This window comes from Phytophthora sojae, assembly GCF_000149755.1.
Source record: "Phytophthora sojae unplaced genomic scaffold PHYSOscaffold_2, whole genome shotgun sequence".
NCBI classification, from domain to species: domain Eukaryota; phylum Oomycota; class Peronosporomycetes; order Peronosporales; family Peronosporaceae; genus Phytophthora; species Phytophthora sojae.
Genome location: NW_009258116.1, coordinates 8,769,848 through 8,797,619, shown reverse-complemented (window position 1 = coordinate 8,797,619; position 27,772 = coordinate 8,769,848). Strand labels below are relative to the sequence as shown.

Sequence of the window (27,772 nt, the reverse complement as noted above, 5' to 3'; positions counted from 1 at the left end):
ATGTCAACTCGTTCAATTGACGTTTTGATGCAGATTCAGGCTGTCCGACGCAAGTACGCGTGCGATTGTGCAATGTTTGCCCAGACCGGGTGGCAGTGCTCTCATGTTCTCGCGGTTAAGGTTCTGCAAAAGGAAATCGACGTGAGCAGATTTCTCACTGCGCTACCAACGCGAAAAGCAAGTGGAGGTCAAAGGAAGACAAAAAGCTGCCTTGCTAAAAGCAATGACGAGCACCAGTTCTCCGTCGATGTATTGATCAAGCGGTATCTAAAGCAGCCCATCTACCCACTTCATTGGCACGTCATGCGGGATTTCGACATCAGGACCAAGACTGGAGTGTCCAAACGCGAGAGCTTCTGTGGAACAGTTGTGTCGTGGGGTGATAACGACGGTGTCTACTACTGGGCAGTCCAGTTCCCGAAACTCAAGAAAACTCTGAGACTTGAGTGCCAAGAGCTTGCTGAATGCACCCACGAAGCATACAAGCACGGTGTAGATGTAACTGGGCTCTCATCGGCCGAAGCTGTCGTTTAAATTTCAACGGTCCAAGGTTATACCTATCAATCGTATTACAGACAACGACGGATAAATCCGGCACCACTGAATGGCATCCTCCATAGTAAATGTACCAGAATTCTCTGTCGGGAACGATAGAGATTGTACAAGGCAATGACATAAAATACACGTAACAGAGCATAAAGTACACACAAATTTAGAGAAAGTACTTAAAACCATATGGATTACAAATGTCAAGTGTAAATCTCGAAGATGATTGGCTATCTGAATTACTTATTGTAAAAAGTACAACATATGTGTGCCGGGTTTTGCGTTGCCGTATTTATCCGTCGTTGTCTGTAGTACCTGCCCAACTTGGCTTTACGCTCCACACACTCCCGTGCTTTTTCACCTTGCTGAACCGCCTCTCTGCTGTAAAGACTCGACAAACATCCTTTTTTTCTGCGTCCTTGACGAACCACCAAAAAAACGTGATAATAAGCCCGTCCCGCACCAGGATGGGACTCTGGCTGTTCAGAGCGAGCTTCACACGATCTCGAAGAGAATGAGCCGGTACTCTTGCCAACAAAGGCGGCGTCGTCCTTCGGTCACCACTTGGGATTTTGCGTCTGTTGTGTCAGTTTGACCAAGATGAAGGTGCTGCTCTTCCTCGGCTTCGTGGTCTCCTGCATCGCGAGCAAATACCCCGCCTGGGCGGCCGTCACTGCATACAAGGAGCGCTCCTACGGCGAGATCGTCGACTATCTTCTGGAGCTCGAAGCCAAGTAGCCGGACTACGCCGAGGTCTTCAGCGTGCAAGACAAGTACGGCCTGCCCAAGCGCAAGGAGCTGCAGTGCACTCGAGCCAACAAGACCGTGCCCTGTGAGCAATATGTGATCAAGATCACGGACGAGGCGACGCTGCCTGAGCCGGAGCGTCCCGAGTTGATTTTCAGTGGTGCTGTGCACGGCAATGAGCGCGTGGGTCCGCAGGCAGTCGTCGCGCTGGCAGAGCTGTTGCTTTCGCATGCCAGCAGAGCTGACGGCAGCCCGTGGCTGAAGCATCTTGTCAAGACCCGCACGATCGTGATCGTTCCTACCGCCAACGCGTACGGCTACAACCACAATGTTCGCAAGGAACTCGACGTTGACCCGAATCGGGACTTCCCGTACAACCTTGACGAAGGTGAAGAGTGCATGGTGACGATGGCGGCTCGAGGGCTAAACGAGCTGTGGCGCGACCATTTGTTCCAGCTTGGCATCACTTTCCACGCGGGTACACACTGCATCACCTACGAATGGGGCGGCAAGAACCACGTCCTGGAGTCTGGCAAAAGTCAGAAAAGCCCCGACGATCGCAGCCAGCAGCAGCTCGCTCGCATTATGTCTCGATTCGGAGGCAAGTTTGAAGAGAACGGCGAATACTACCCAGACGGCACCATGAACGACGTCGTGTATGCGGTGAACGGTGGTATGGAAGATTGGGGCTACGCGGCGTCTTGGGAAAACGAGTTCACAGCACCGAAACCCATTCGAGCGTGTAATCCGACGAGTTACGGCGGGTATCCAAGCACTAAAACCACGTACAACAATGCCACCCACCGAGCATTCAACGTTCTGATCGAGACGAGCGACAGCAAGCAGCTGAACGCTATTAGTTTGGGTGACAGCTCCACGTTGTCGGACGAAGCCTTGAGCGACTATTTACCAGCTTCGGAAATGGTCGGCCACATTCCGCGTAATGTCCGCTTGTCGCTGTTGTACATCGATCTAGTGCAGCCGTACTTGCTGTGGAAAGAACATCCGCACAATGCCACCGCCAACAAAACAGCAGCGTTCGAATGGGAAGTTGCAGGAGCCATCACGGTGGACAGCACGCAATTGAAGATTTGGTCCGATGATGCCTCTGATGCTACGCTCACTCAAGCTCAAAGTGGTGTCACGCGATGGTATCACGAGGATCTGGGCTTGAAGATGAAGAAGAACAACAAGGGGTTGTTCTCTGCAAGCGTCGAGTTTGCGGCTGCGGGAACATAGTACGTTCAGGCCATCGCCACTGTCGACCAAGACTGGGCCAGGGAGACGACATCCCTGCCCCCAAAGTAAAACCGCAAACGCACATCGTGAATGCTCGCACCAACGATGATTGGTTCTACTCCAACAACGACCGCGTCGTGCGAGGCCAAATCGCAAGTGGCAAAGGTCATCGTGGTCTAGATTGCCAACTTGTCGTATTCGCAGCAAAACCATTGATGATATTCACAATAAAGGCGCATGTTAACTGTTGATTTCGCCGTCAGGAGTCCTTTCCTCTCTAACATGTGCGGCGCAGAGACAAAGAATCCGTGAGTCCTGTTGTCCGTTAGTGCTCGTAGTAAAGTAGTGTAAAATGCGTTCATGGAGGACCTATCCGTCTCCTCGTAGAGCTCGCGCCGAGCTGAGAGCTACCTTCGCTTCACGTTGCTCGCACATTTTTTGGGGTCTTGAAGTTCTTCGATCTTAAGTTACTACAGCTCGGAGTAGGCGTTTGTGGAGCGGTAGTACGAACCGGGGTAGCCCATGCTCATACCACGCGAGGGCATCCGTGCGCCGCCCAAACCGCCACGCGCTCCAAAGCCGTAGCCACCGCGTCCAGCGGCACCACCTCCAGCTTGGCCAGCAACCTGAACCAGGAACATGTGCCCTGACGGACACGCCACGCGCCTGCAGACACGAGATAAGTACGAGAACAACGGGTTAATACTTGCAAGATCCATATGCTCGCACCAACAGATAGGAGACTTACATGTTATACATGTGCGGTAGCACACGCATTTGGATATGACATTGCGGGCAACGCACGAGCGCTCCGTGCGAGCTGGCACGGTACGAAACTGGCTGATTCAAGTCGGGGCCTCCTGACGGAGTCGACATCCGCATTCCGCCTGCTGCAGCGTTCGACTCATCGCCTCGGGGTTTTGCGTCCCTCTCCGTGACTGCAGCACCGCAGTCGCGGCAAAATCGATGCCCAAGCCGAACGCGCGGGTGATCACACTGCTTCTTGACCTGCATTTCCGTCATGGTAGCGCGGCACGACGGGCACTTGTCGTAGTTGCTGGAATCGGATTTCTGGATTTCCTTCAGACAGCTCCAGTGGAAACTGTGCCCGCACGCAGTAGTGTAAATGGCGTCCCCGACATCCATCGTCTCGAGACAAATCGCGCACTCCTCCGCCTCCTGCACCACGGTCGTCTCCACCGTTTCTCCCCCGTCCAAGCCGTCCTTGTCTTCAAAAATGTCGCCAGCAGCGTAGGGCTTCGCCACCAAAGCAACGGATCTTTTCTCTGCATCTTCGAGGAATGAGCTCAACTCCTTCGAGTAGAGCGATTGGGTCGGCGCATCTCGAGCACAGTCGTCCAGGCTCCTCGAGCATCTGGACCGGAGGGTGCGTAGATCCGGGCGAGGGCCCAGGTGCTTCTCCTCGATTGCGCGCAGCCTCATCTCCCGCCGAGCCTGAGCTTCCGCCACTTCGCGTTCCCGCTGGGTGCGCTTCGCCTCGCGTTGACGCTCCTCCTCCTCCAGCGCCGCCACTTGGCGGGCACGCGCACGCTCCACGTCCTCAGCACGTCGGCGCTCGAGCATCATCTGGTTTTGATCTCGGATGCAACGGTCGCACACCCGCACGGGCTCGTTATTGTAGCGCATTATGGTCGAACTGGGCATGATTTTATGGGTCCGCGAGCAGCTACCGCACACCGCGTTGCCACAAGCCTGCCGCAAATGAAAAGAGGTTAGAGAATATCAGACGAGTCGTGGTTAACACTACCGTAACCCGGTTAGAGAGAGAAAAGAAGAAGAAGAAGAACTCACTCGGCACCGATGCTTGCGTCGGAAGGCGTGGAACTTCTTGTCGCACACGAAGCAGTCCGGGGCCGACTCGAACTGCGCGTCCGGCACGGCGGAGGCGCCTCCGGGGCCGCCCGCCATGGTCATGCCGAAGCCGATGCCCGTCGACGAGTCCTGCGCGCGCATTGACCGCGTGCTTCCCGTCTCGGTGCGGTCTCTACTCTGTTTCTGACTTGGGCGTGTGCCGTCGTTCTTGTCTTGATTTTTCCTGTTCCCTATAAAAAAGAGAAAGCGACATTTGCACCTCTTTACACGGGAATATCACGCCGAAATATCAGGTTTCGACCCCAACCAGACATTCCCAAGATGACCAAGTCCACCGAAGCGAACCGAGTGCGTGCCCTCTCGTGGTGTCGTCCATGCTGTCCCTATGCTCACGCACGTCTTAATGAATGACCCATCCATCCGCAGGATATTTATTACCGCAAGGCCAAGGAGGTGGGCTTCCGCGCGCGCTCGGCCTTCAAGCTGCTGCAGTTGGACGAGCAGTTCGACTTCCTGCGCCACGTGCAGCGCGCCGTGGACCTGTGCGCGGCGCCCGGCAGCTGGAGCCAGGTACTGAGTCGCAAGCTGTACGACGCCAGCAACGTGCAGAGCGCAGACAGCGGCGACGTGCGCGTCGTGTCCGTGGACCTGCAGGAGATGGCGCCGATCGCCGGCGTGCAGCTGCTGCAGGGCGACATCACGTCCAAGCGCACGGCCGAGCAGATCATCGGCCACTTCCACGGCGCCAAGGCGCAGGTGTTAGTGAGTGACGGCGCGCCCGACGTCACGGGCGTGCACGACATCGACGAGTTCGTGCAGGCGGAGCTGCTCGCGGCGGCGCTCAACATCACCACGCACGTGCTGGAGGAGGGCGGCTCATTCGTGGCCAAGATCTTCCGCTGCGAGCAGTACGATCTGCTGGCGACGCAGCTCAGTGTTTTCTTCGAGAGCGTGTCCTGCTCCAAGCCCATGAGCAGTCGCGCGCAGAGTAACGAGGCCTTCGTGGTGTGCCAGGGCTTCCGACTGCCCGAGAAGTACACGCCCGTCATGACGTCGTATTTGCTGCCGCGGTACGGACTGGAGGAGGGCGAGGCGCATGACCCGCTGTTGATTCCGTTCCTTGCCAGTGGAGACCTGTGTGGATACGACGACGCCCAGCAGTTCTACTAATGTGATGGAGGCAAGTAATAGATAGGGTGAATGATCTTTACCGGCGCTGTGTGTGTTTTTTTTTCTTGCTGCTAAGGGACTTGGACGACCGATGCGATGCGGGCTAGTGAGGACACACTTTCGATGGCGAGCACGATGGCATCTTTCTTGGCTTCCAAGACGTCTAGGATGCGGGCATCTACAATTATTTTCTCGTCGCTGTTTGCTGGATCCTCTTGCTGCAACACGCACGACAACACTGGCACCACCGTGCGCGCTCTCGGATCCCAGCCAAAGAACTGCTCAATTTGTTTTTGGTATACGTCGCCCCTATTGGACTCGAGCGATTCGTGGTTTGACTCGGAGACCTGCTCGATCATGGCTGCGCGGTCAGTTGCAGTGGCATGGCTCCCGCATAAAAGTCCAGCCACATTCTCGAGACAACCGGCAAAAGTGGTGACGGTCTGACACAACTGGTGCAGCATTCGTGCTGTTTGCTTATCGATCTTGGCGCCTGGCGGAGTCCGTAGCTGCCCCGCTCGCTGCCGCAGCAAAGCGGCAAGGTGGATCTCCAAACACCCACCGCCAGCCACCACGTAAGGATTGTCGATCAAACCTGCCAGCGTTTTGAGAGATGTGGTAATCACGTGGGAAAGCTCATCGTACGCGAAGCGGTCCGGCGCGGCAATTGCGATGGTTGTCACTGGGTGCCCATTTACGCCGTTCGAGGAGGATGACGCCGGACTCGCTGGAAACTCTCGGTGAAGTCGAATGTACTGTTTGCTTCCGATGGTTTGCGTCGTGACGAGGGATAGAAATCCGAGAGCGCTGCTGATAATGCTGTCATCGATTCTCCAGTCGCTGAGAATCGTGGCCCCACTCAGCATTTGCACGCCTCCTGACAAAGCAGTAGAGCAAACACTCGGTTAGATCTAAGCAAAGAGCACTCAGTTCACTTTCGCGTCACACGCCCACCAACTTACGGATGTACGTCGCGGACAGTCGATCGAGTGTGAAGATACCCTTGGCAGCCAAGTATGTTTGCAGATACTTCGGAATGATTTTCTGCGAGAGCACCGCAGTGGCGCCGAGCCGCTCCAGTCTGTCGCCAACTTGTCGAAGCGCTTTGAGTCGAAAGTTATTCAACGAGCCCGAATGGCTCCTGCTTGTGCTGGTATCTTCCTCGTCGAACTCTGCTAGAGGCTCGATAGTGATGTTGAACAAAGCAACCCGTGCGTCGCAAATGGGTGGAGACAACGAGCTGCGTTTGGCGTTTCCGCGCCTCCCTCGAGACGGCCATGGGAGATCAAGAAGAACCGTTTGCTTCCACAGCTGAGACTTCGCGATTGACTTTTGACCGGAGGCAAAGAGGAGCTGCACCGGAACAGATTCACCAGGATTTTCGACAACAAAAGTGAAAACGCCCACGAACGCCTGGATGATAAGTGGAATTACCGCCGCGTCTGTGGTGGCCTCATCCAGTCCCGTCGTGGACTTGGACGAAACGATACCGCGAATTACTGCGGAAAGCGCAGTCTCCGAGCTCCAAGTCACCGCTACGCGCACAGGACAACGCTCGTCGTCGAGATACTCAAGAATCCAGTCGAGCACCAATTGCAGACCTGAAGTTTAAGGGACAAAGGCGTAAGCTTTGCGGGGTGCACCACCTTTTTCTCGACAGCTACGAAATCCCGAGCCCACCTCTACTTACGACGCGATGCGGAATCTCTACCAGACCCCCCTCCTGGATCTCAAGCTGCAGCCTGCCAGCAACACCATTCAGTATACGAACAACACGCAATTCCTTCTGCCGACACACACCTCACCTCGCACTCAAACCCGCGAAGAAGAGCCCTCCATCGGCGTGGTTTCGGATCTGCACCACCAGAATCGCACAGGAAAGGTGCACCTTGTCAGTTCAAATCTACTCAGCGCCTTCAGTATCAATGCATTGTGCAGCACCTTGCTCTTGAGTATGTGGAAGTATGCGTTGGCGATCGGACAGTCCCCAATGCTGCACAGCACACAACCCACACTTAGCTCTCCTTCTGTTGGGCGAGCCACCCATTGCCAGCACTAACGCCAGCAATACCAAGGCAACGCTCTTCGCCGCTGCACCCGGATCAAAATATTCGAGTCCCGCTACTTACTCGACGCTGGCGAAGTACCGCTCGGCCACGGACGTGGCGGTGAGCGCGTCGGGGCACTGCGCGTTGGCCTGCACGAGCTGCGCCCTGCCCAGCGGGCCGTAGCTGCCGGCCACGAGCGCCTCCAGCTCCCTGCACACGCGCACCAGCCGCCGCTTGACCTCGCCCCGAGAGAGCTGCGTCGCCTCCATGATACGATTGTCCAAGTGGACGTCAAGCGAGTCGCTTGAAGCGACTGCTGAAGATCGCCACACGAGTGCAACGCTGTATCCATATGGGGTAGGGCTCGATATAATTTTCTCTTGTTTTCAGTATGCCGCGCCTGTCAGCAGTTTAGTCGGCCTCTCATTGGTCGAAAGCCGTCCTGACTCTCTCCGGTCTCTGATCGGGCTGACGCAGACGGCAAAGGCTCGGCTTCCGGCGCACCAGTTGCCTCTACGCGTCGCGCTCGGCAGGCTGGAGCCGCCTTCCTTCACACCGCGTATCGGTACACCAGCGTCAGTAGCAGCAGCTCTCCTAGCCGTAGCACTCCGCTTCTTGCAGCCCCCACCCGCTCGAACTCGCCGCCGCCATGATCATGTCGTACGGCGTCTCCATCGCCGTGATCAACTCGGTGGTCAACGCGCTGTGCGACCCGCTGCGCAAGTACCTGACCAAGTTCATGGACCCGTTCATGGTCGTCGCGATGCGCGGACTCATCCAAGCGCCGCTTTTCGTGCTGTGGGCGCTCGTGGACACTGGCGGCCGACTGCCGCCGCTCAACCACCTCTTCTGGACGTCCGTGTGCATCAGCGGCTGCATCAACATCATCACGAGCTACCTGTACAACCGGGCCATCCAGATCTCGACGCTGTCGGCGACGGTGCCGTTCCTGTCGTTCACGCCGGCTTTCCTGGTGATCGTGGCGTTCCTCGTGCTGGGCGAAGTGCCGACGGTCTCGGGCGTGCTGGGCATCTCCATCGCCGTCATGGGCGGTTTCTGGCTGCAAGGCGCCCAGGCCCAACACGCCAGCAAGGATCTGCTCATGGACTCGTCCAACGCTAGCAAAGGGTCCATGTACACGATTCTGGTGGCCTTCTTGTGGAGCATCTCCAACGTGTTCGACAAGATCGGCGTGCAGAACTCGACGCCGCTGGTGTACGGTGCGACCATTCAAGTGATCGTGGCCAGCGGCAGCTTCATCTTGCAGAAGATGCGAGTGGGAGGCGAGGAGCTCTACCTGCCGATCGGACAGGAGGTAAAAGTCCCGTGGAAGTTCGTCATCCTTGCGGGCGTCACGAGCGTCGTGGCGTACTACATTAACCTCGTGGCGACGCAGCACCTGGAGGTCTCGTACGTGATCGCCATCAAGCGGTCAGGCTGCATATGGAGTGTGCTCATGGGGCGGTTCCTGTTCCGGGAGCGGAATCTGCGAAAGAAAATCCCCAGCATCCTACTCATGGTCCTCGGTGTCGTCTGTATTGTCATGGGTAAAGAGTAAAGAATAGAAGAACCTGCCGCTGTCGCTGGCCTCGCATGCGTCCGTTAAATGCCCGCAAAAGTACAGTCCTATTACCTTGCAGACACTACAGCTATCTATCGATCGGGCGCCTTAATCATGCCCGCTGAATACAAACAATCAATACCTATTCATCCCCATCGTCTTCGTCTCCCTTCTAACCTACTGGAACAGCGCGTCCTGCGACCAGGACTTGCCCTCGGTCGTGTCAAGCCACTCCTCCGACTGCGCGATGTCGTCCTGGATCGCCTTAATCAGCGCCTCGAGCGACGAGAAGTTCATCTCCGGCCGGATGTAGCCCGAGATGAGGAACTTGAGCTGCGCGCCGTAGAAGTCCTTCTCGAACTTGTGCAGTAGGTGGGGCTCCACCGTCTTCTCCTGCAATACGGGAAATCAGCCAAAACCAGCGAAGAAAGTAGCAACATGTCAGCAACATTCCCTTTGTCCTCCACAGTCCCAGCTCCGTCCTGCATGTCAGCACACAAGCGCACCTTGTTCTTGAAGTAGGGGTTCCAGCCAATGCTGGCGACGGCCTTGTACGGGCCCTTCCCGTCCACCGTGGCCCAGCCACAGTAGATGCCCGAGGGAAGCTGCTCCAGCAGGTCGCCCAGGTCCTTGCTCGAGAGGTTGGCCGTGGGGCAGCCCAGCTGCTTACCGCCGCGGCCGAAGCCCTCCACCACCGTCGCCTGCAGTCGCAGCACCGTCTCCAGCTGCTTGATGGCCATGCTGAGCTTTCTGTGTGTCTTGAGCGTCGAGGTCGCAGTCGCAGAGTGAGCAGCAGCGCAGCACGAAGGTGGCGACGCAGGTCAGCGACGGCGTATCGAAGGGGGTCTGACGCGGCGATTCGTAATCCATGGTGTATCGCACATGAGCGTAACCAGTGGGTAGCCACGATGTACCCGGTTACACCATAACCGTACATACGGGTTACCCGCCAGATACACCGAACTTTCCTTGCACCTTCTTTCCGGTGATGTCACTCTTTCGCAAGTCTGACAAGAGAGTGCTGGTCTCATTGCAACTTCAGGGACCGCAGTTGCGCATTGAGGGGCAAATAGATGCATCCATCCGCTTCATATCCCAAGTTGGGATTCCCAACCAACCAGCGAAGTGCTCAGCAGCTCCGTTCCCTGCTCCACCGCTATCTGCACGCAGAGGACGTTTGTGTCCCCATGACAAGCGTGGCCAGCAGCTCTGCAGCCGCCAGCAGCGTCGCCGCCACCTCGACGCTCTCGGCGCTCACGCCGGCCTTCACAATGGTGCCCAGCTCGGTGCGCCGCCGCGCCTCCGCGCCAGTCAATGGCGGCGAGGACGACGCAGGCCAGCGCAAGAGGCGCCACCGTCCCAGGCCACGCAAGAAGAAAGACGCAGCGCCTCCGGCAGAGCAGAACGCGATTCACAACGACGCGGAGGCCGCAGCAGACGCTCAGGACAAGGCGCCGGCCGCCAAGCCCAAGAGGAAGAAGAGGCCGGCCAAGAAGAACGCCTCCAATGCCAATGCTGCTGCTGCTGCCCAGGCCTCAGCGGCCGAAGAGGAGGACGACGAGCCAGAGTTCTGTCTGCTGTGCGCCGACCCGATCCGGTTCTACGCCGTGGGCGAGTGCAACCACCACGGCATCTGCAGCAGGTGCTCGATGCGCATGCGGCTCATCATGGACGACCGCAACTGCCCCATGTGCAAGCAGCCGCTGGAGCGCGTGGTCGTGAGCAGCGCGCCACGCCCGTTCGAGAGCTTCGAGCTCTGGGGCGACGCGGCCGGGCCCGAGTCCGTGCTGGACGAGCCCTCCGACATGATCTTCGTGGACTGCAGAGCGCACTATTCCGAGCTGCGTAGTCTCCGCGAGTTCAAGTGCCGCATGAAGCGCTGCAGAGAGGTCAAACACTCACTGGGTCAACTCAAGGAACACCTGCGTCACGACCACGCTGTGGAGTTCTGCGAGCTGTGCTTGACCCACCAGTCGTTCTTCATCCAGGAGCAGGAGGTGTTCACGAAAGGCGCGCTCAAGGGACACAACATTGGACGCAGTCGAGGTGGACCGGCGGGACAGAAGCATGCCAACACGGGCAAGGACTTCCACCCGATGTGCCAGTTCTGTCGGAAGCGGTTTTACGGCGACAAGGAGCTCTATGAGCACCTGGAGCGCGACCACTTCAAGTGCCACATCTGCAAGGTGGAGAACGAGTACTTCCGCAACTAGTAAGTGGGATCTGGTGTGCATGGTGTTGTTTTTGAGGAAGCTAACGAGTTTTTTGTTGTTGGCTGCAGTGCTAGCTTGGAAACGCATTTCCGTCGAGAGCACCACTTGTGCGAAGACTCAAGATGGTACGTGCATACGCTACAAGACCTTGGTTGTTTATCTCGTGTTTCATGCTAACCTTGTGCTTTTACTGCAGCCTGGCAATGCGTTTCGTAGTGTTCCCCAACGACGTTGAGTATCAAGCGCACATGAGTTCTGTCCATGGTGTGCACAATCGACTGCAGTTTAATTTCCAGGTCGCTCGCAATGGCGGAAACCCCGTCGGTGGCCCTATTAACGCGGGTTACGCGGATGGAGTTCCTGACCACTGGAACTACGGCGTCAGCGACCATCCGCCCTCGCCACCAGTTCGGCTGGAGGAAGCATTCCCGGCACTTCCGACGCCTAGTGGACCCGCTCCTCCTCCGGTATTGAGACCAGCGATCGCTCGGCCATCAAGTGCTCACACGCAAGGACCACCTCCAGCTCGACGTATACCCACTCCTCCTCGGGGCCAGATCGTTCGCAACCAAAGATTAGCCCAAGCACTTGGAGTTAATAGACCGGGTCTGTCTGGCGGAGATACTGCCGCCTTTGAGGAAGAGATGAAGACCCCCAGCTACCCGGAAGACCTGATTGCGTGGGGAAAAGCAAACATGAGCTACCTTGTGGTGGTAGAACGTCGCTTGGAGCGAATCGTGCAAGAGCCGTCGTGCCACAGCGTCAGTTTGCGAGTGATGTCAGGCGAAGAGGTATGTGCACTTATCCTTGAGGGTGCTTGTGTGATGATAACGTTAGCCAACCTTATATTGCTCTGTTGCTTTGTACAGCGTGCTTTGATGCATCAGTTGGCCTCAATTTATGGAGTGGTGTCCGAATCATTTGGAGAAGATCCGCGTCGCCGAGTGTCATTTTTCAAGCGCGATGATGCGCGTGTCCCGGGCGTGACACTTTCCGCGCACATAGCCAATCTCAACAAGCAGGCGCGGGCAGCTCAAGCCTCGAGCCGACTGAAGTTCCTACCGCTGCGAGGCAGCACTCCTCCTCCGCAAGCTGCTCCAGCCCCTGCCAGGCCTCCTGTTCCTGTCAACCGTGGATGGGAGCACATTGAGCCACGCCGCGCTCCAGTTGTTGCGGATGCCTGGAGTGACGATGGGGACGAAGATGAGAAAACCGAAGAAGAGGGCAGTGCCGACTCGCAGGAGCAAGACGGGGACAGCGAGGAAAAACAGTCGGCGGAGGAGTTTGCTGTCGCTGCTGCTACTGAACATGGCGACTCCGCCGAAACGGAGGAACTCAAGGCAAAGGTTGCTGCGATTAAGATAGACGAAGACTGGGACTAAATGAATAGAGAACGATCGAAGACCGTCTTGAAACTCACGCAGGCATAAATTCAAGTGTCGATCGGTATCACCAGAATTCAGATCCCGTACCGTACAGTCCGGAAAGGGAAACACATCTACTGTTGAGGTGCCAACATTCTAGGGTCAGAAGTAAAGTTTTTTTTCTTCAAACAGGGTTTAATAGCAATAGAGAGCTTGCATGTAGTCTCCAACTAGCGGTCCTACAGAGATATCTATCCGCACTAAAACCAGTTCTCCTTGATGTAGACGAGAAAGCCTACAGTCAACGAGATGGCTCCCACCACAGCCAGCATTTTCAGCACAGAGAGCGTGACGGAGATTGAAGGGTGGCGCTGCTTCTTGACCTCCTTCACGACCTTGGCGGCATCTTTCGCGTCAAGCTTGATAGGGGCGCCCCCCGTCGCAGCCTTGATATTCTTCACCTCGGGGCTCTTCTCGGCAGCAGCCTTCACCGCTTTAATGTCGGCGCCCTTGCCTACCATCGCCTTGATTTTGTTGAGGAAAGGAACCTCCGCCATAAGCGCCTTCAGCTTGGCGATACCTGGAACCTCGCGCGCTTCACCCGCCGGATCGATTGCTGCAGTGTTTTCGAGCTTCCGGAGAGCTGGGGCATGCCCGTCGACCACGAGGTTCTTACGGGAGGCGTCATCAGCGTTGGTGAACCCCTGGCAGCATGCTGCGAGGGTGAAAGCCACCACGAGCAGGAAGGTACTGAAGCGCATCGTGAGGGCTGTCCTCGGTCGGTGCGCTAGCGGGTGAAGGGTGAAGTGAACTACCTGCGCAGCGGCTGGCGGTGGAGATTCGTTCCATTCGCGTTGAGACCGAACAGACTTTGAGCGGTGGCGACTGGCCAAGCCCTGCCTTGGTTGCTTGCTGCGTCCGACGACGAAGATAAGGATGAGGCTTTGAAATGGTGGGTTCAAGCCAATCACCTCGAGTGAGGACATCTGGCAATCGTGCATGGACTAGGAAGAACAGGTCTTTGAAGCTCCAGCTTTGAGACATCGTGGTTGAATCTTGCTGTTGAACATGTACCTCGCCGACGCACCGCACGTACATACAGTCTACGGATACACAACGTGATGGCGAGCAGTGGCGTCGAATGGCTGGCCGGAATCGGTGGAGGGTGTTAGCGACTGTAGAAAAGAGAGATGGAGGAGTACATGTACTGTATTTCGAGTTTTTCGTGAAACCTTTGACGGGGCTACCGGACCCGTACGCTCGATCCATTGCATACCACCCTCACGAACACCAAAACGAGACCGGTGAAATAATTCCCATTGTTTCTGGTTAGATCCTTGCTCGACTACGCTGCCTGTTTCCACCAGGGTGCAACCAATTTCAGCTGACCTGCATAAATCCTGGAGTATGGCCATCGTCTTGACTAATAGCGGCGACGGCGCTTCTTCTCTCGCTGCTGAGGCTTCGTGCGGCTTGCTTCTTGCTTCAACTTTCTCTCGAGTAGCTTGGCCACTTTCTTCTTCCCCGCTTTCAATGCGATCTGGATGGTATCACGAATACACAGGTCCCCTCTGCGTTGCTCTCGAACGTACCAGTAAAGCCACTCGACCACCTCGACGTGACCATTTTCCGCGGCGTACCGCAGCCCAACCCCCACGTTGCAATCTCCACGGTTCACGTACAGCCACTGCACGATCTCCAAGTGTCCATTCGCAGCAGCATACCGCATTGCATCGCTGGTGCAGACTTCGCGACGATTCTCGAGAAGGAAACGCACGACCGCAAGGTGACCGTTTGTGGCCACCGAGCAGATTGCTTTCTTGGTGCACCCCTCGTCTCGGTTTGAATGAAGCCACTCCACCATTGCAAGGTGGCCATGAGCTGCAGCTTCATCCATGGCCTTCTTGGTACATCCTTCGCCGCGATATCGGTGCAGCCACTGGACTATCTCAAGGTTGCCGACTTTAGCAGCAAGATCCATTGCAGCGGTGGTGCATCCTTCACTGCGGCAAGCGTGAAGCCACTGGAGAATTGAAAGACGACCGAGTTCGGCGGCAGTATCCATCAAACTCCCATCGTATAGCGGGCTCCAAACCGTGCGGTCAGGATAGCATTCGCCCACCCACTGGATAACGTAGAGAAGCCCGTCCACCACGGCATTCTCAGCAATTTTGCTGCCGTGGCCCCAGTCCGGGTCACGACCAGCGAGATACTCCAACGCACGCCTCGATAAATTCTTCTTCCTGCACGCTCGCCGCACGGAAAAACGAGAAGAAAACGTGTCCAATAGCCCATTCAAGTGCTCGGCGATACCTGACTGCACTGCCTCGTCAGGCGACGGCAGGCACGCTCGAGTCACAAGCAGCACTGAAGTTAGCACGGGGAGTTTTTGGCTTGGCTCGGCTTCTTGGGCGGTTGAAATCATCCTACGCTGGAGAGAATTGTGGAGTGAAGCTCGAGTGTCCCGGACTCCGCGGTGATTGGAAAAGATTGGAAAAGACCACGCGCTAACTACGTTGTCGAACTCCGTCATACGAGTATATTAACGGCCCAAATGTTGCCTGCCTACTCAAGGCGCTGTCGCTTCAGCTTCTGCTCGAGTTCTCTCGCCACCTCCGCGTGACCCGCTTCCATGGCTGCACGAGCTGCACCACGGATGCACGATTCACTTCTGCGTTGTCCACGCACGACATCGTAAAGCCACTCTACTACAGCGAGCTGACCCTTTTCGGCGGCAAAGCGAAGTGCTGTGCCCGGTTGACCCTCTTTGCGGGTCTCGCGCAGCCATTTCACCACCTCCAGGTGACCACCACCAGCAGCCATATTCATGGCCGCACTGGTACATCCTTCGCGACGGTTTTCGTGGAGGAAGCGCACCACTTCAAGATGGCCATTTGCAGCGGCATCGTCCATGGCGTCCTCTGTGCATCCTTCTCGACGGTTAGAATGGAGCCACCCCACCACTGCCAAATGCCCATTCTCCGCTGCATCGTCCATAGCTTGCTTGGTGCACCCTTCACGTCGATTCTCGTGCAGCCATTGTTCCATCGCAAGGTCTCCATTGGAGGCAGCAATGCTCATGGCGAAGGCGGTGCATTTCTCCCTACGGTTGGCGTGCAACCATTGCACAACCGAAAGATGCCTGAGTTCTGCCGCCTTGTTCAGCAGACAGCGCTCCTTGTGGCTGCCCCACGACGTCCGATCAGGGTACCGTTCGTTCAGCCACTGCAGCACGTGCAGGTGGTTCCTCTTCACGGCAACGTATGCAGCGTCCTGGCCACCTCCCCAGTCTGGATCGCGACTCACCAGGTATTCGAGCGCTCTGCGTGAGAGTCCAGCGTTGCACGCGCGAGGCACCGTCCAGTTCGAGGATCTTGCATACGTCCAATATTGTCCAGCTCCCGTATATTCGCCGGCGCAAGCGGCGGCTGCATTTGTAGTGGAGGCACTGCAACATTTGTCCGTACACGGAATGGCGCAGCACTAGCCCCAGGCGAGTGGTGCTAGAGCTGAAGGCGACGTTGAAGAGGTCGTTGAAGCCGCCACCTCGGACTCCAAACCTGGCGCTCTCTCCTTGTCTGCAGCTGCATTTCTCGCCGCCAGTAGGTCGAGGTAGAATTGTCGAGCGCCCGTCATTTCCTGCCGCGCGTCCGAGGCGCAGCGGACGGCGTAGTCGAGTCCGTGTCCTGCAGGGTCTGCTGCAGCAGGCGGTAGCGCGGCGCCGAGTCTCGCTCGTCGGCGCGCGCCGCCTCCACCCACGCGCGCGCGTTCTCCACGCACCGTCGGTACTGCTCCATCCAGTAGGCCGCGTCGGCGTCGGCGCGCGCCAGCGCCTCGCGTGCCGCATGCAGTTGCTCCGCCGCCGCCGACTTCGGCCGCCATACTGATGCGGGCAAGAGTTTCGTGTGCTGCACACAACTCGAAGACGATGCGAAACGCCGCGGGCTAGGCTTGAACGGGCCAATCAGAGGCCGCCCGTTTTGTTGTCGTTTGCGCGGGAGTTTGGGCTCGGTCACTTCCCATTTGGCGCCGTGCCTGGCAGACCTACTGGAGTCGATTGTTGGAGCATTAGTGGGGTGATAGACAGCGCCACACCCCGCACACCACTCAGCCCCGGGGTGACCACTTTCTCAATCCGGGTCGTTTCGCGTCCCATCTCGGCGTTGCCGACCGACCCGCCTCATTCCCACACACTCACACACAGACGCGATGGCTCCTGCCGACGTCCTGGTGGCCTCTCCCGTGAACGGCATGGTGGGGCTCGAGATGTGCTCTGCCACGCCGCCCGACAGCTGCAAGTCGCCGCACGCGCGCTCGCCGCGCCTGCTGCAGCGCGCGGGCATGCTCGCGCTCGAGCAGATCGCCGCAGACGAGACGCAGCCGCCCCAAGCAGCGGAGACCGAAGCGCAGTCAGCGGAGACCGTGGACGCTACGTCGTCCCCGACGCCCACCGCGGCCAAGCGCAAGCGCCACTCACTGTCGCCCACCACCTCCGGTAAGCTCGGCGTGGATGGATGGAAGGCTGGATGGTTGGCTCTTGCATAGACGCTCAACGTGTGCGCAATGATGTACTGATGATACAGCAGGTGCACTGGACTGCGAAGGCCCCGAGACCAGCCCGGATGAGCTTGAGGACTCGCAGCCGTCGCAGCCGCCGCCAGAGGAGGAGCAGGTGAAGCCGCCCACGCCCCCGATCAAGCGCTTCGTGGCCAAGAGCAGAGACCGCAAGCGCCGCAAAGTGGACGTCATCGAGACCGCGCTCAAGCGCTTCCACGAAGAGGAGACCAAGACCCCGCGCTGCTCCGAGTTCACGACCATCTGCCACCCGAAGTACAGCCTCAGCAGGAACAGGAATCGGAGACGAGAGGCCGCCAAGATGCGCGTGCAGGTCGGCGTGTCCCTCGCACAAGGCGCGCGCCCGTACATGGAAGATCGCTACTCGGTGGTTGAGCGTCTGCTGGACACCGAGGAAGACGCAGAAACGTCGCCCTGCCTGCTGGCGGTGTACGACGGCCACAATGGTGCGTACGCGTCCGAGTACGCGCGTCGTCGGTTTAAGGACCTGCTCGGCGAGAATGAAGACCTGACGGAGATCAGCCGCCGCGCACAATACGCGGAGCTGGCCGACGACGACGTGGAGAAAGTCCGTGAGCTGCTGGTCGACGCGTTCGCGACCGTGGACGAGGAGATCCTGCAGCGCACCGTCATTTTGAACAAGCGTGACGGCTCGACGGTGCTGCTCGGACTTTTGGTGGGCGGTAAGCTTTTCGTTGCGAATCTAGGTGACTCGCGCGGTGTGCTGGCCCACGCCGATGATAACAGTGAGGCGAGCGACGACGACGAAGACGACGAGGTGGTGGCAAGTGCCGTGCGCTTGTCAGTGGATCACAAGCCAGACCTCAAGGAGGAGACTGAGCGCGTGGAAGAGGCGGGAGGCAAAGTCATCTTCTCGGGCTGCTGGCGCGTGGCACACGACCAGATTCCGCTTCGCCTGGCAATCAGCCGATCGCTGGGTGACCACCCGCTCAAGACCAATCTACCAGCATCCTGCTCAGCCCCGCTGGTGTCGGTGGTCCCAGATGTTCGTGTAGTCAATGTGGAAGCAGCGGGTGAGTATCTCGTGTTTGCCAGCGACGGTCTGTGGGACCGTTTGAGTGACGACGATGCCGCCAAGATTGTTCGTTCCAAGGTGGCGGAGTTCCACTGGGCCGAGGAGCCCACGAGCGCCGAGGATGTGACGAAAGAGGCGCTGCAGTTCGCCGCCAACGCGCTCGTGGAGGCGGCTCTGCTCAAGCGCAGCATGGACAACATCACGGCCATGGTCATCTCGTTCTCGGAGCAGCCCGAAGACGAGGAGGAAACTAACGCATAAGCACACCCAGAAAAACCAGAAGCTTGAAAAGCAATCTTCGTCAGTCACAGCGCTGGCTTGTCGAGATATAATAGAGATCCGCCTCTGTACGGTGGTGGAGTAGTTTTCAGAAACCCATATTCCTCTAGCTTTTCCCGCTCTAAACAACAATGTAGAAGTAGTAACACAATAATCATCAAACGACTGCTGCCGCCGAGCCTTTCAACTCAGCCTCTTCTGTTGGCGAGCAGTCATTCACCGTGTGGTCTTCCCGAATCGTGCCGGAGTGTTCGTCTTCACCCTCTTCTTCTTCGTCCTCGTGGTTATCCTTGTTCGCATCGCCGTGGGCAGGCGAGCTGAAGTCTAGTTCATCGACAATTTCTTGTGGATCCGTCGCCGGGATCAGGAAGAGGAAGAAAATTGGGATCACCTTCAGTGCACTGCGGAAGATGATGGCCAGCCACAGCATGTCGTACTGGTCCTTCGCAATGCCCAACCACGCACAGACGAGTGCGCCCCAGAACTCACTGACACTTCGAGAAAAGTTGGAGATCGACATCAGCAGCGCGAACAACGTTCCCTCGATACCCTTCGGACACAGCTTGGCACAGAGCACCATAACCGGCATCGTCTTGAGGCGGCTAATGACATCGGCAATTACCGCATCACCCAGCACAAACGCCTTGTCAGGAATACCAACATCCAGATTAGCTCGCGTGACCAGCACGATATCCAGCAGCGACACCACCGCCAAACTGAGCTGCGCAATAAAGAAGATTCGCCGGAACGACATGTCCTTGAAGAACGCATTGTACAGCATCGTCCCCACCATGAGAAAGATGAAGCCGAACGCAGAGACCGTTCCCAAAAACTCGGGGGTGAACTTCAGCACGTCCGTCGAGAAGTAGAAAAACACCTGCGAATACCCGGGACTGATCGCACCGGACAGGAACACCCACAGCGCGCACATCCAAATGACGGGCGTGCAGATAGCGCCCTTGAGCTGCCGCAGCTGCCTCTTGGCCGAGGACTTGAAGTGGCGCTTGCTCACCGTCGTCTTGGGCTCGTGCATGAACATGGAGAAGATCAAAATCGTCAGCGGACCCACGGCAGCGAAGCAGAAGACGCCGCGCACACCCAAATTGTGCGTCGCCGGCCCCGACAGGAAGGAGCCGAGCACGCCACCAACCGACATGGACACCCACGACACCGATTGCAGGTCGTTCGCGCCGTACTTGGGGTCCAGCCTCGACATTTCCACGACTCGGGCATCAATCACCACGTCGATCACCGCCGTCGACAGGCTGTTGAGCATGAGCACGAGCACTGCACCCAGCGGGGTTGTGATTAAGTCAGGCACGGCCAACGTCAGCGTGGCAATGGCCCCCAGAGCGCTGCACAGGATCATGTACGACTTGCGGTGGTAGCCGAAGAGCGGCAGACTGTCCGAGATGATGCCGTAGAGCGGCTTGACGCCCCAGGGCACCATCATTACCGTGAGTAGCGACTGTGACTCGGCCGGCTGCAGCTGCAGGTTGTCCTTGAAGAAGTAGTTGACCGCCAGCGCGCTGAAGCTCGTGAAGCCCTGCACGGCGTACACCGTGCTCACCAGCATGAGGAAGGACAGGCCGAACGTCTGCTTCAAGCGCCGCAGCCAGTTGCGCAGCTGCTGCGTCCTGCTCAGCGACGTGTCGCCCTCGCCCTCGCTCTCGTCGCTCACGTCGCTCACGCGCTCGTCGTTAGCCTCGCCGTTTTTGGCCACGAGTCTCGACGTCGCGCGCTCGTGCAGGCGGCTCTGCTCGAACGGGGGCGACGCGGCCTTGAGCTTCGTCTTGGTCTCGGCAGTCTTGCTGTCGGACGAGCTGGCGGTGGACGCCGTAGACGGCGAGGACGGCGCCACCGACAGCGACACGTCGCCCTCTTGGACGGACCCGCCGCCCGGCGCCACGTGCTGCTCCAGATGATTCAGCCGCGGCAGGCGCTTGCGCGGCGACACCACCGACTCGGTAGCCATCGCTGTGTAAGTGCTGGTTGACGTGTTCACCTCGAACCCAGGGGTACGAAGTGCCTAGTAACCAGGTTACGTACCGAGAACACAAGGACGTTTTTACCGTTTCGGAACTTGTACTAAGGTAAGGTGCCAGTTGCGTGCCTACAACCAGTTCCGTGTCTACTTGTTTTAGCCAATTAGCATCTTCTCCTTGTTAAACTCTCGTAGTCTATTGGTAGATTTTTCCAGCGTCACATGCAATTTCCGGTGATGAGCCTCCTAGGATTTGCATAGCATACAAAAATGCTATCAAAAAGAGGCAGGAAACTGGCAGCTCACTCCAAATAAACAAGCTTTTCAAAACAATAACAAGAAGTTTTGCAAAATTTACACGGACTAGCGTGAAGTACATAACTTCAGCCCAATCGCGCAGATTAAGCGGGTGCAATCAGATTTCAGAATGGACAATTCAATGAAAAGTTATGCCACAGCAAGTCCGCAAGTTCGAAGGACGGCACGAAACTGGCAGAAGACCTTAGACGGTGTTTAAACATATAAAACACTCACCATTTATTAATTTATTATTTCAAATGTCATATCCAGCACCCATACCATGACGGTGCCGACAGCTGCCGACACTATCGAGCATTGGTTAAAATACTGAATTTCTACGATTGGTCTAAATGACCATCTTACCACTTCTTGCATGGTGGCGGCGCCCCTGATCGAGTTCGCACGAAGGACGGCGAGATGATCAAGGGCACGAAGGACAACAGTCCTCCCCCGCTGGCACGTGCACGGCCATCTCACACACGGACGCGCGGTGCTCGTACCCGGCCACGGGCGCGTCGGGCCAGTGCTCGCACCCGCGCGGATGGCGCGCGTCATGGCGCTTGCCTCCAAGCCGAAGGCCCCGAAGCCTGCGACCACCAAGGGCACGGCGGAAGATAGAGGCACCAAGTGCGTGGAGGTCGGCGGAGGGCAACAGCGAGGAGTGGGAGGAGGAGGAGAAGGAAGACGAGGAGGGAGGACGCCCGATAGGAAGCCTGCGCCTGGCGGCCACCCACTCGTCACGCTGCAGGCAGCAGCAGCAGCAGTACGCGGAGCTGCAGAGCCAACCCAGGACCACGCCCCCGCAGCAGTAGCCGCCCTCGTCCCAGTACCGCCATTACAACCAGCAGCACCCGAAGCAGCAGCGCGGCGGCTGCGAGTTGTCGATCGCCGGGTGCGGCGGAGGGCACGCTCGCTGATGTCGAGCTTGGGGGGGACTCCTCTACTGCTGCTACTGGTGGCGCGACTCGTGCCACCGCCGCTGCATGGTGGGATGGCGCTTTCTACAGGCGCGGCGTTGCTTAGTGCTGTAGTATATTGCACGAATAGTATGTATATAACAGTGAATATTTCTAATTCTTGTACCACTTTAAACTCTCAACTGCTGCGGAGTCACTTACATGTATTGACGGCGGTATCTTAGCGGCAGTGGCCATAGTGTCACCAACAATGCCTCACCCAAAGCAGCTTTCTACATGACACAATGCTGCTTCGGGAATAGCGTTGCCGAGAAACTCGGTTGAATTTGTAGAGCAAGTGAAAGCGCCACACAAAACGCTTCGAACAGGCAAACAGAAGCAATACAAAGTCAAAGTAAAGCGTCGGCACCGTGCAAAATATGTGTATGATCACCTTATTACTTAACTTCACTATAGGTGGATAACCTATCTCGACAGCCCTGCCTACATTATACGTCGGCAGGAGTGTCGGCGGCTCATACACCTACCCGTAACGTTGATGATTGGATAAAATACCATCTATCGCCCTTCTCATTCGATAATAATCGGTCATCGCCATTTGATTGGACCATGGCCACCATACAGTGGCTAAGTATAAAATCATATGTGTCGGCACCGTCACGATATTTATCCATACCGCAAATCGCATGTAGAGAGATGCACAAGGCCCAAACCAACCAATTATGTAGCCGCAAGTCTGACGGCACCAGCATTAGGGGTTATCACGGTTGGAAAGTAACAGTAAGTTTGACTAGGCCTACCCCTCTGTGCTCCTATTCGACGGATTTGTTTTGGCGAATCGAATCAAACCTTCTCCCAATTAATCAGCCAATCAACTAGATTCTTTGTGCCCAACTCAAACTTCCCTCTTTTTGCCAGCACGTTTCAGCGGAGAGAGACGGGTCCCAGCGAAAAAATGCACGACGAATACCGTAAAATTCGGATTCAAGGAGACAGTGATAAAAACTTTGCCGTCAAAATAAATTTCATGAAAATACTAAAGATTTTACGAGTGGTAAAATTTTAAGGCGCGCAACACCAACCCGTCCGTGCCGGCGCCTCCATGTCTTCCGTCCCCATTCCTTGTTTCCTTGTTTTGCGATGATTCGCCATCCAAAAAACAAGAACAAAGTCAATCTGAAGGCGCTCGACCGCGGAACGAAGACCGTCGCAGCTGCGGCAGCGGCGGTGGGTGTCCACCGCTCGACGTGGTATCGCTGGAAAGAGCAAGATACATTAATCAAGACGGCTGCGGAGAACTTGCCTACCAAGTTTTACACTCATCGCAGTACTGACATGTACATCCGAGACCCAAGTTTAGAGAAAAAGTAAGTTTTGTGGTTTATTTTGTTTATTTTGTTTATTTTGGACCTGATAAGACTAATTTTGTGGTTTAGACTTCTTGACTGGATTGTAGAAATGAGGAAAAACCGCTACCTGTGTGTATGTCAATGGAACGTCTGTTGCTAATGCTGGCTCGGTACAATCCTGAACGCGTTAAAGCGCGCTCCCGGAACGGGAACATGTCATTTATCCGACGCTTTCTAAAGCGCAACCGGCTGTCGATTCGACGAATCACCACAAGGGTAGAAAGAAGCGTCCCAACATGGAGGTAAATGCTATTTCAACCTTGCTTATCTTGACTAATGTGTATTTTACTAATTGATTTCATAAAAAGCTTGTTGCCAATGTATTTTCGCAGTCAATCCAGCATGCGATTGAAGAAGACAGGATTCTTTCATCTGAACGCGGCGATGCCAAGCTTGCAGCTGTGTTCAACATGGACCAAACGGCCGTGTACATGGACATAGCCGGCAACACAACGATTGCCTTTGTTGGGAATGCGACGGTGGACGTGCAGCAAGGTAAAACTATTGATGTTTTGTTTTGTTTTGAATTTTTTCTAAGTTTTATTTTTATTTATCATTTACAGGAAGTGAAATCAATGGGTTTCGGGCATCGGTGTTTCTTACTGCGTCCGCCACGGGGCTAAAGCTGCCACCGCTGATCGTTTTCGCCGGAGTTCCGGGGGCCCGGTATATCAGGAAGTATGGGGCACCATGTTCGAGATGCTGCTCATGATGCGTTAGAAAAATGAGCGCAAGGCGGAACTTCGCCGTGCTGACGAAGAGCAGCGCCGTCGCGATAAGCAGGCGGCCCGCGAGGCACGCTACCTCGCTAACAAAGCAGAGGCCGAAGAGCTTAGCCGTCTTGAGAAGCAGGAGGCGGAGGAGCGCGCCCGTCGTGACAAGGAGGACGCTCGTGCGCGCACTCAAGAGCTGTTGTTCATCCTGGGCGCGCTAACGACGAAGGAATGAGCTGTGAGTGCCCCTGCGCGGTGAAGGCAACAGCGAGGAAGATCTAAAGAGGGAGGAAGTGCATTTAGTAGCGTAACATCTCAATACAGCCCTATGCAGCGATGATCAAAGCAATTACGAGCTCTAATCTCGTGCTGTATTTGTTAGCAGCCCCGCCGATGCCTTCAACGATAGATGTGCAGTACGATAACTATGAAATTAACTACGAAGCTTTCTATTGAACCAGCTTTACGCAAAAGCAATCATAGAGATTCGAACATGTTTTGGTTTGGCATCTCCATGACGCCCGCGAACGTGGTCTTGATCTCGGAGATGCCGACCGTGCGAACTCTGTAGTTCGCCATCCTGAATAGGTTGTTGAGTCGCATTCCTCGTAGATCCGGGTCGTAGGGCAGCGGCAAATTGAGGCGACTGTAAACTTTCTGGACACTGCCCATTCCCCATTCGGCAGCCTGTCGAATGGAGGTGATCGCATTGTGCAGTGTGCGTGCGGCGCTGCGGAGGCAAGGCTCAATGCGCTCGATGTCCCCGTCCTTCAAGGGGGTCAGGATCCTCCCTGTCATGGCTGTAGAGCAGGGAAATGCAGAGTCCGACACTACATTCATGCGTTCGTCGGGGCACAACTGGGGGTCCGTGAGCTTGTTGCGGAACTCCAAGGACGTGTTCGAGTCGTTCCACGACCCCGGACAGTTGTGCTTCGACCAAATGATGCAGCCGTCAGCGGCAAAACAAATCGTGCCGGTCACGAAGACCGAGTGTAGCCAGCCATTGTACATGGCATTTTGTAGGTCAGCGTTAGAGGGCTGCTGGACCTGTGCACTCACATCACAATCGAATTCAGTTAGTTGAGATATCCTAAAAGCCGTTAATACCAATATCATATACAGTACACGTACACGTAAGTTTTTACCGTTGATGAACCCGAACGTGTGGGTCAGCAGCGGTTCGCGCTTGTTGATCATGCGTGCCAGCTCCGCCTGACGCAAGGGCGAGGGTCAGGAGATGTGTGCAGGTGCGTAGCCAGTCAGCGCTAGCGACAGCGCTTCCTCTGCCCTGCGCAGCGTTCGTGATAGAGTGCTCGGCGGCACCCCGAACATGATGCACAGTGAGCTCTGTTCCATAGAGCCCACGTAGAAGCTCAGTACGAGCCCCAGAACCTGGTGTAGGTAGCGCAACTTTGGGGGGCGGCCTCGTGATGACGGAGGAGGGAGGTCGTAGAAGCTAGCAAACCTAGACAGCAACTGATGAAAAGCCCCTCTACAGACATGGAGGCTATAGTGTTAGCGCAGGAAACCGCGCCAAAAATGATAAGTACACTTTACCTGGTTAAACGCGTTACGTTCAGAAAATTCACATCAGAGCCGTACATGTAGAGGGTCATCCATGCGGACTCACACGGTGCATCGAGACACCGTGTAGTCAGGTAATGACGCGTGCGCATGGCGATGCACCATTCCTCCTCCAGCATCAGCTGGTGGACGTCGCGGTGAGCGTCGCGCACGCGCTCGTTGTGCGCCTTGAAGGCCTCGCACAGGAGCAGCAGCATGCCTTCGTCTTCCTCGAGCATCGCGCTCGCAGGAAACTCGCAGGGGGGATCGCGCCTGCGTAGGAGGTATCTCGAAGGGAAATGGCGACCCTCAAGCCAAACTTCAAGCCGAACTGGATAGATTCAGCTGTACTGCTGTCCCGTTCGAAATGTCCTATGCTGTGCAAGATGAGGCGATATCTTTCTAATATGAGACCGTTTGTATCGACCAGAGATTCTTCGTTAATATATTTGTGGTGGACAGAATTTAGGATATGTTGACATACTTGGCGATAAGTCCTGTCATATCTGCTGCATCTATGTTGGGTGATTTCTCTATTTTTGGTAAGGGTATAGTGGTTGGCCTCTTCGGACAAGTTGGACGACACCTCGTCGTACGACTGCTGGTTCTAAGTCTCGTTGAAAGCGTACGTAATCCAGTGCGCCTTATCGATTCCATTTAGGTACTCGGCAGCAAGTGGGCGTGTGTCCGCCAGCTTCGAGCTGTAAAACTTGTAGTCGTTCTGGCACTCGCTCCTTACCATCTGAAAGACCAAGCCTTGTTCCTCCGGTGTTAGTTTGGAGCCTTTTTTCTCAGCGTTTGAGATGATGTGCCGAACACAGAAGCGGTGACCTGAACCTGGATAAAGCTCCTCCACAGTCGCAATCAACCCTTTCTGTCGGTCTGATACGAACGTAGGCTTCCACGGTTGTTCTTGATCCTAGGTGGCTGCATGTGCCTCATAACCTCTCCCAGTTGGAGTAGTCTTCTTGTTTGACAAGGGCAAGTCTGAAGACCAACATGTGTCCGTCGGGATCCTTCGTAGTGGCCAACAGGAAGACTCCGCGCTTGTTCATGTCGCCCTTCAAATGTGCCCCGTCAAGTCCGATGATGTGCTTGCAATGCTACAGCGCTTTGAGGCAGGCACCAGGAAAAAAGCAAGCTCGCTTGAAGACGTCAGTGTCCCGCTTTTCGTAGCCGAATCGCGATCCCTCGTTAGCCTCGGTAAGCATGAGCAAGTAGTATTCGAGTTTCTGGTAGTTCTCGATAAGATCCTCCCGCAGAGACTCCAGGAGGTCTCTCTTCAGTTTTTACGCGGTGTGCCGGTTGGTTCGCATGCTTCTGCCTCGCAAGAAGTTCAGAATGACGTTACCAGAGACGCTATCTCACGTCCCGCTGTACGCAGAAAGCATCTCGCGCTCCAAAATGTCGCGCATCATCACGTACGGGACGTCGCGTTGGCGCTGGCGAGTCGTATCCGATGCCAATCCGCCTTCCACGAAAGTACTCTCTTAAAAACCAGCATGCAAATGGTGGTTGTGCGCCAAATTCATCCGCGTGATCTTCCACTGGTCTCGCAAACCATACTCTGTGACCGAGAATGGGCATTGCTCGACCTTACCAGGAACCAGTGGTTGTTGTCCCTTCAGTTGCTTGCAGACGTACTTGACGTTTCCTTTGCGAGCCGACTTCTACCAGCTATTGCTTGCCACACGAAGCGAAAACCCCTGACGTCGCGCGAAATCGCGACAGCGTTATTGCAGCGCCGAGCGTGTCTCGAACGTCACCGTAGCGAGGTTCCGACCGTGGTCAGCGACTTGGCCGTAGGTATCCGGTGCCGCACGGTCCAAAGCAACGTCGACGTCACTACGGAGAAGGCCCAGCGCCCGAAGTTCATCGATGCTGTCAGTCTCGACCAGACTTGCAGCTATGGCTTGTTCAGTCATTGTCAGGCACTAGCTGGGTAGGGGGCATGGGGAGGTTGGAGGTTGGTGCTGTGCGTAGCCAGTCTCTTTCGAAAAGCAAAATGAAGCCGAGCTACGAGGGTGCGGAAATACGGTTGTTACGAGTCTTCCGAATATGTTAGGCAGTACAGGAGTTTCGTAACCACTGCCTTAAATCAGCTCTAACGACGCGACTCGGGTAATTTCAAAACGGATACACAAGCAATCCAAAACTGACACTACCAGCATCGTCTCAATTTGTACGAGTTGTAAGACTTTGGTTTGTAAGAGTAGTTTCTTTTTTTTAGTTTGTACGAGTCGTATTTTTGTAAGTTTGTTCGAGTCGTTAAAGT

General features: G+C 56.1%; 16 protein-coding genes across 16 annotated transcripts; 8 read left to right on the top strand and 8 right to left on the bottom strand.

The window, feature by feature from the left end:
* Positions 1 to 27: 27 nt before the first annotated feature.
* Positions 28 to 534, top strand: PHYSODRAFT_479282 (hypothetical protein; the record flags this gene model as incomplete). The annotated part of the gene is made up of 1 exon (XM_009522536.1): positions 28 to 534. The coding sequence occupies one exon, from the start codon at positions 28 to 30 to the stop codon at positions 532 to 534; it is 507 nt and encodes a 168-aa protein (XP_009520831.1).
* Positions 535 to 1,146: 612 nt separating this feature from the next.
* PHYSODRAFT_297172 (hypothetical protein) lies at positions 1,147 to 2,532 on the top strand (the record flags this gene model as incomplete). The annotated part of the gene is made up of 2 exons (XM_009522535.1): positions 1,147 to 1,280; positions 1,308 to 2,532. The coding sequence occupies 2 exons, from the start codon at positions 1,147 to 1,149 to the stop codon at positions 2,530 to 2,532; spliced, it is 1,359 nt and encodes a 452-aa protein (XP_009520830.1).
* A 448-nt stretch (positions 2,533 to 2,980) lies between these two features.
* On the bottom strand, positions 2,981 to 4,461 carry PHYSODRAFT_359495 (hypothetical protein; the record flags this gene model as incomplete). The annotated part of the gene is made up of 3 exons (XM_009522534.1): positions 2,981 to 3,198; positions 3,281 to 4,245; positions 4,345 to 4,461. 3 exons carry the CDS (start codon positions 4,459 to 4,461, stop codon positions 3,003 to 3,005), a joined length of 1,278 nt encoding a protein of 425 aa, XP_009520829.1. The 3' UTR covers positions 2,981 to 3,002.
* Positions 4,462 to 4,686: 225 nt separating this feature from the next.
* On the top strand, positions 4,687 to 5,535 carry PHYSODRAFT_486543 (putative ribosomal RNA methyltransferase; the record flags this gene model as incomplete). The annotated part of the gene is made up of 2 exons (XM_009522533.1): positions 4,687 to 4,713; positions 4,792 to 5,535. 2 exons carry the CDS (start codon positions 4,687 to 4,689, stop codon positions 5,533 to 5,535), a joined length of 771 nt encoding a protein of 256 aa, XP_009520828.1.
* Positions 5,536 to 5,606: 71 nt separating this feature from the next.
* PHYSODRAFT_311965 (hypothetical protein) lies at positions 5,607 to 7,852 on the bottom strand (the record flags this gene model as incomplete). Its single annotated transcript, XM_009522532.1, has 6 exons — positions 5,607 to 5,733; positions 5,854 to 6,412; positions 6,498 to 7,136; positions 7,348 to 7,390; positions 7,477 to 7,528; positions 7,665 to 7,852. The coding sequence occupies 6 exons, from the start codon at positions 7,850 to 7,852 to the stop codon at positions 5,607 to 5,609; spliced, it is 1,608 nt and encodes a 535-aa protein (XP_009520827.1).
* Positions 7,853 to 8,117: 265 nt separating this feature from the next.
* Positions 8,118 to 9,141, top strand: PHYSODRAFT_555323 (hypothetical protein; the record flags this gene model as incomplete). Its single annotated transcript, XM_009522531.1, has 1 exon — positions 8,118 to 9,141. Exon 1 carries the CDS (start codon positions 8,233 to 8,235, stop codon positions 9,139 to 9,141), a length of 909 nt encoding a protein of 302 aa, XP_009520826.1. The 5' UTR covers positions 8,118 to 8,232.
* Positions 9,142 to 9,321: 180 nt separating this feature from the next.
* PHYSODRAFT_257792 (hypothetical protein) lies at positions 9,322 to 9,884 on the bottom strand (the record flags this gene model as incomplete). The annotated part of the gene is made up of 2 exons (XM_009522530.1): positions 9,322 to 9,537; positions 9,651 to 9,884. 2 exons carry the CDS (start codon positions 9,882 to 9,884, stop codon positions 9,322 to 9,324), a joined length of 450 nt encoding a protein of 149 aa, XP_009520825.1.
* Positions 9,885 to 10,415: 531 nt separating this feature from the next.
* PHYSODRAFT_359492 (hypothetical protein) lies at positions 10,416 to 12,739 on the top strand (the record flags this gene model as incomplete). Its single annotated transcript, XM_009522529.1, has 4 exons — positions 10,416 to 11,356; positions 11,426 to 11,482; positions 11,554 to 12,148; positions 12,227 to 12,739. The coding sequence occupies 4 exons, from the start codon at positions 10,416 to 10,418 to the stop codon at positions 12,737 to 12,739; spliced, it is 2,106 nt and encodes a 701-aa protein (XP_009520824.1).
* A 242-nt stretch (positions 12,740 to 12,981) lies between these two features.
* PHYSODRAFT_285090 (hypothetical protein) lies at positions 12,982 to 13,482 on the bottom strand (the record flags this gene model as incomplete). Its single annotated transcript, XM_009522528.1, has 1 exon — positions 12,982 to 13,482. The coding sequence occupies one exon, from the start codon at positions 13,480 to 13,482 to the stop codon at positions 12,982 to 12,984; it is 501 nt and encodes a 166-aa protein (XP_009520823.1).
* A 2,113-nt stretch (positions 13,483 to 15,595) lies between these two features.
* On the bottom strand, positions 15,596 to 16,093 carry PHYSODRAFT_463564 (hypothetical protein; the record flags this gene model as incomplete). Its single annotated transcript, XM_009522527.1, has 1 exon — positions 15,596 to 16,093. A coding segment is annotated over one exon (498 nt), but the record flags the coding sequence as incomplete, so codon positions are not given.
* Positions 16,094 to 16,754: 661 nt separating this feature from the next.
* Positions 16,755 to 18,829, top strand: PHYSODRAFT_359490 (hypothetical protein). The gene is made up of 2 exons (XM_009522526.1): positions 16,755 to 17,216; positions 17,305 to 18,829. The coding sequence occupies exons 1-2, from the start codon at positions 16,931 to 16,933 to the stop codon at positions 18,591 to 18,593; spliced, it is 1,575 nt and encodes a 524-aa protein (XP_009520821.1). The 5' UTR covers positions 16,755 to 16,930; the 3' UTR covers positions 18,594 to 18,829.
* On the bottom strand, positions 18,769 to 20,586 carry PHYSODRAFT_257742 (hypothetical protein; the record flags this gene model as incomplete). The annotated part of the gene is made up of 1 exon (XM_009522525.1): positions 18,769 to 20,586. The coding sequence occupies one exon, from the start codon at positions 20,584 to 20,586 to the stop codon at positions 18,769 to 18,771; it is 1,818 nt and encodes a 605-aa protein (XP_009520820.1).
* A 2,366-nt stretch (positions 20,587 to 22,952) lies between these two features.
* Positions 22,953 to 23,467, top strand: PHYSODRAFT_297161 (hypothetical protein; the record flags this gene model as incomplete). The annotated part of the gene is made up of 2 exons (XM_009522524.1): positions 22,953 to 23,179; positions 23,269 to 23,467. 2 exons carry the CDS (start codon positions 22,953 to 22,955, stop codon positions 23,465 to 23,467), a joined length of 426 nt encoding a protein of 141 aa, XP_009520819.1.
* A 474-nt stretch (positions 23,468 to 23,941) lies between these two features.
* On the top strand, positions 23,942 to 24,169 carry PHYSODRAFT_487959 (hypothetical protein; the record flags this gene model as incomplete). Its single annotated transcript, XM_009522523.1, has 1 exon — positions 23,942 to 24,169. A coding segment is annotated over one exon (228 nt), but the record flags the coding sequence as incomplete, so codon positions are not given.
* Positions 24,170 to 24,411: 242 nt separating this feature from the next.
* Positions 24,412 to 25,146, bottom strand: PHYSODRAFT_482044 (hypothetical protein; the record flags this gene model as incomplete). Its single annotated transcript, XM_009522522.1, has 2 exons — positions 24,412 to 24,981; positions 25,066 to 25,146. Coding segments are annotated over 2 exons (651 nt in total), but the record flags the coding sequence as incomplete, so codon positions are not given.
* Positions 25,147 to 25,230: 84 nt separating this feature from the next.
* PHYSODRAFT_422249 (hypothetical protein) lies at positions 25,231 to 25,727 on the bottom strand (the record flags this gene model as incomplete). Its single annotated transcript, XM_009522521.1, has 2 exons — positions 25,231 to 25,441; positions 25,492 to 25,727. Coding segments are annotated over 2 exons (447 nt in total), but the record flags the coding sequence as incomplete, so codon positions are not given.
* Between the last annotated feature and the right edge of the window lie 2,045 nt (positions 25,728 to 27,772).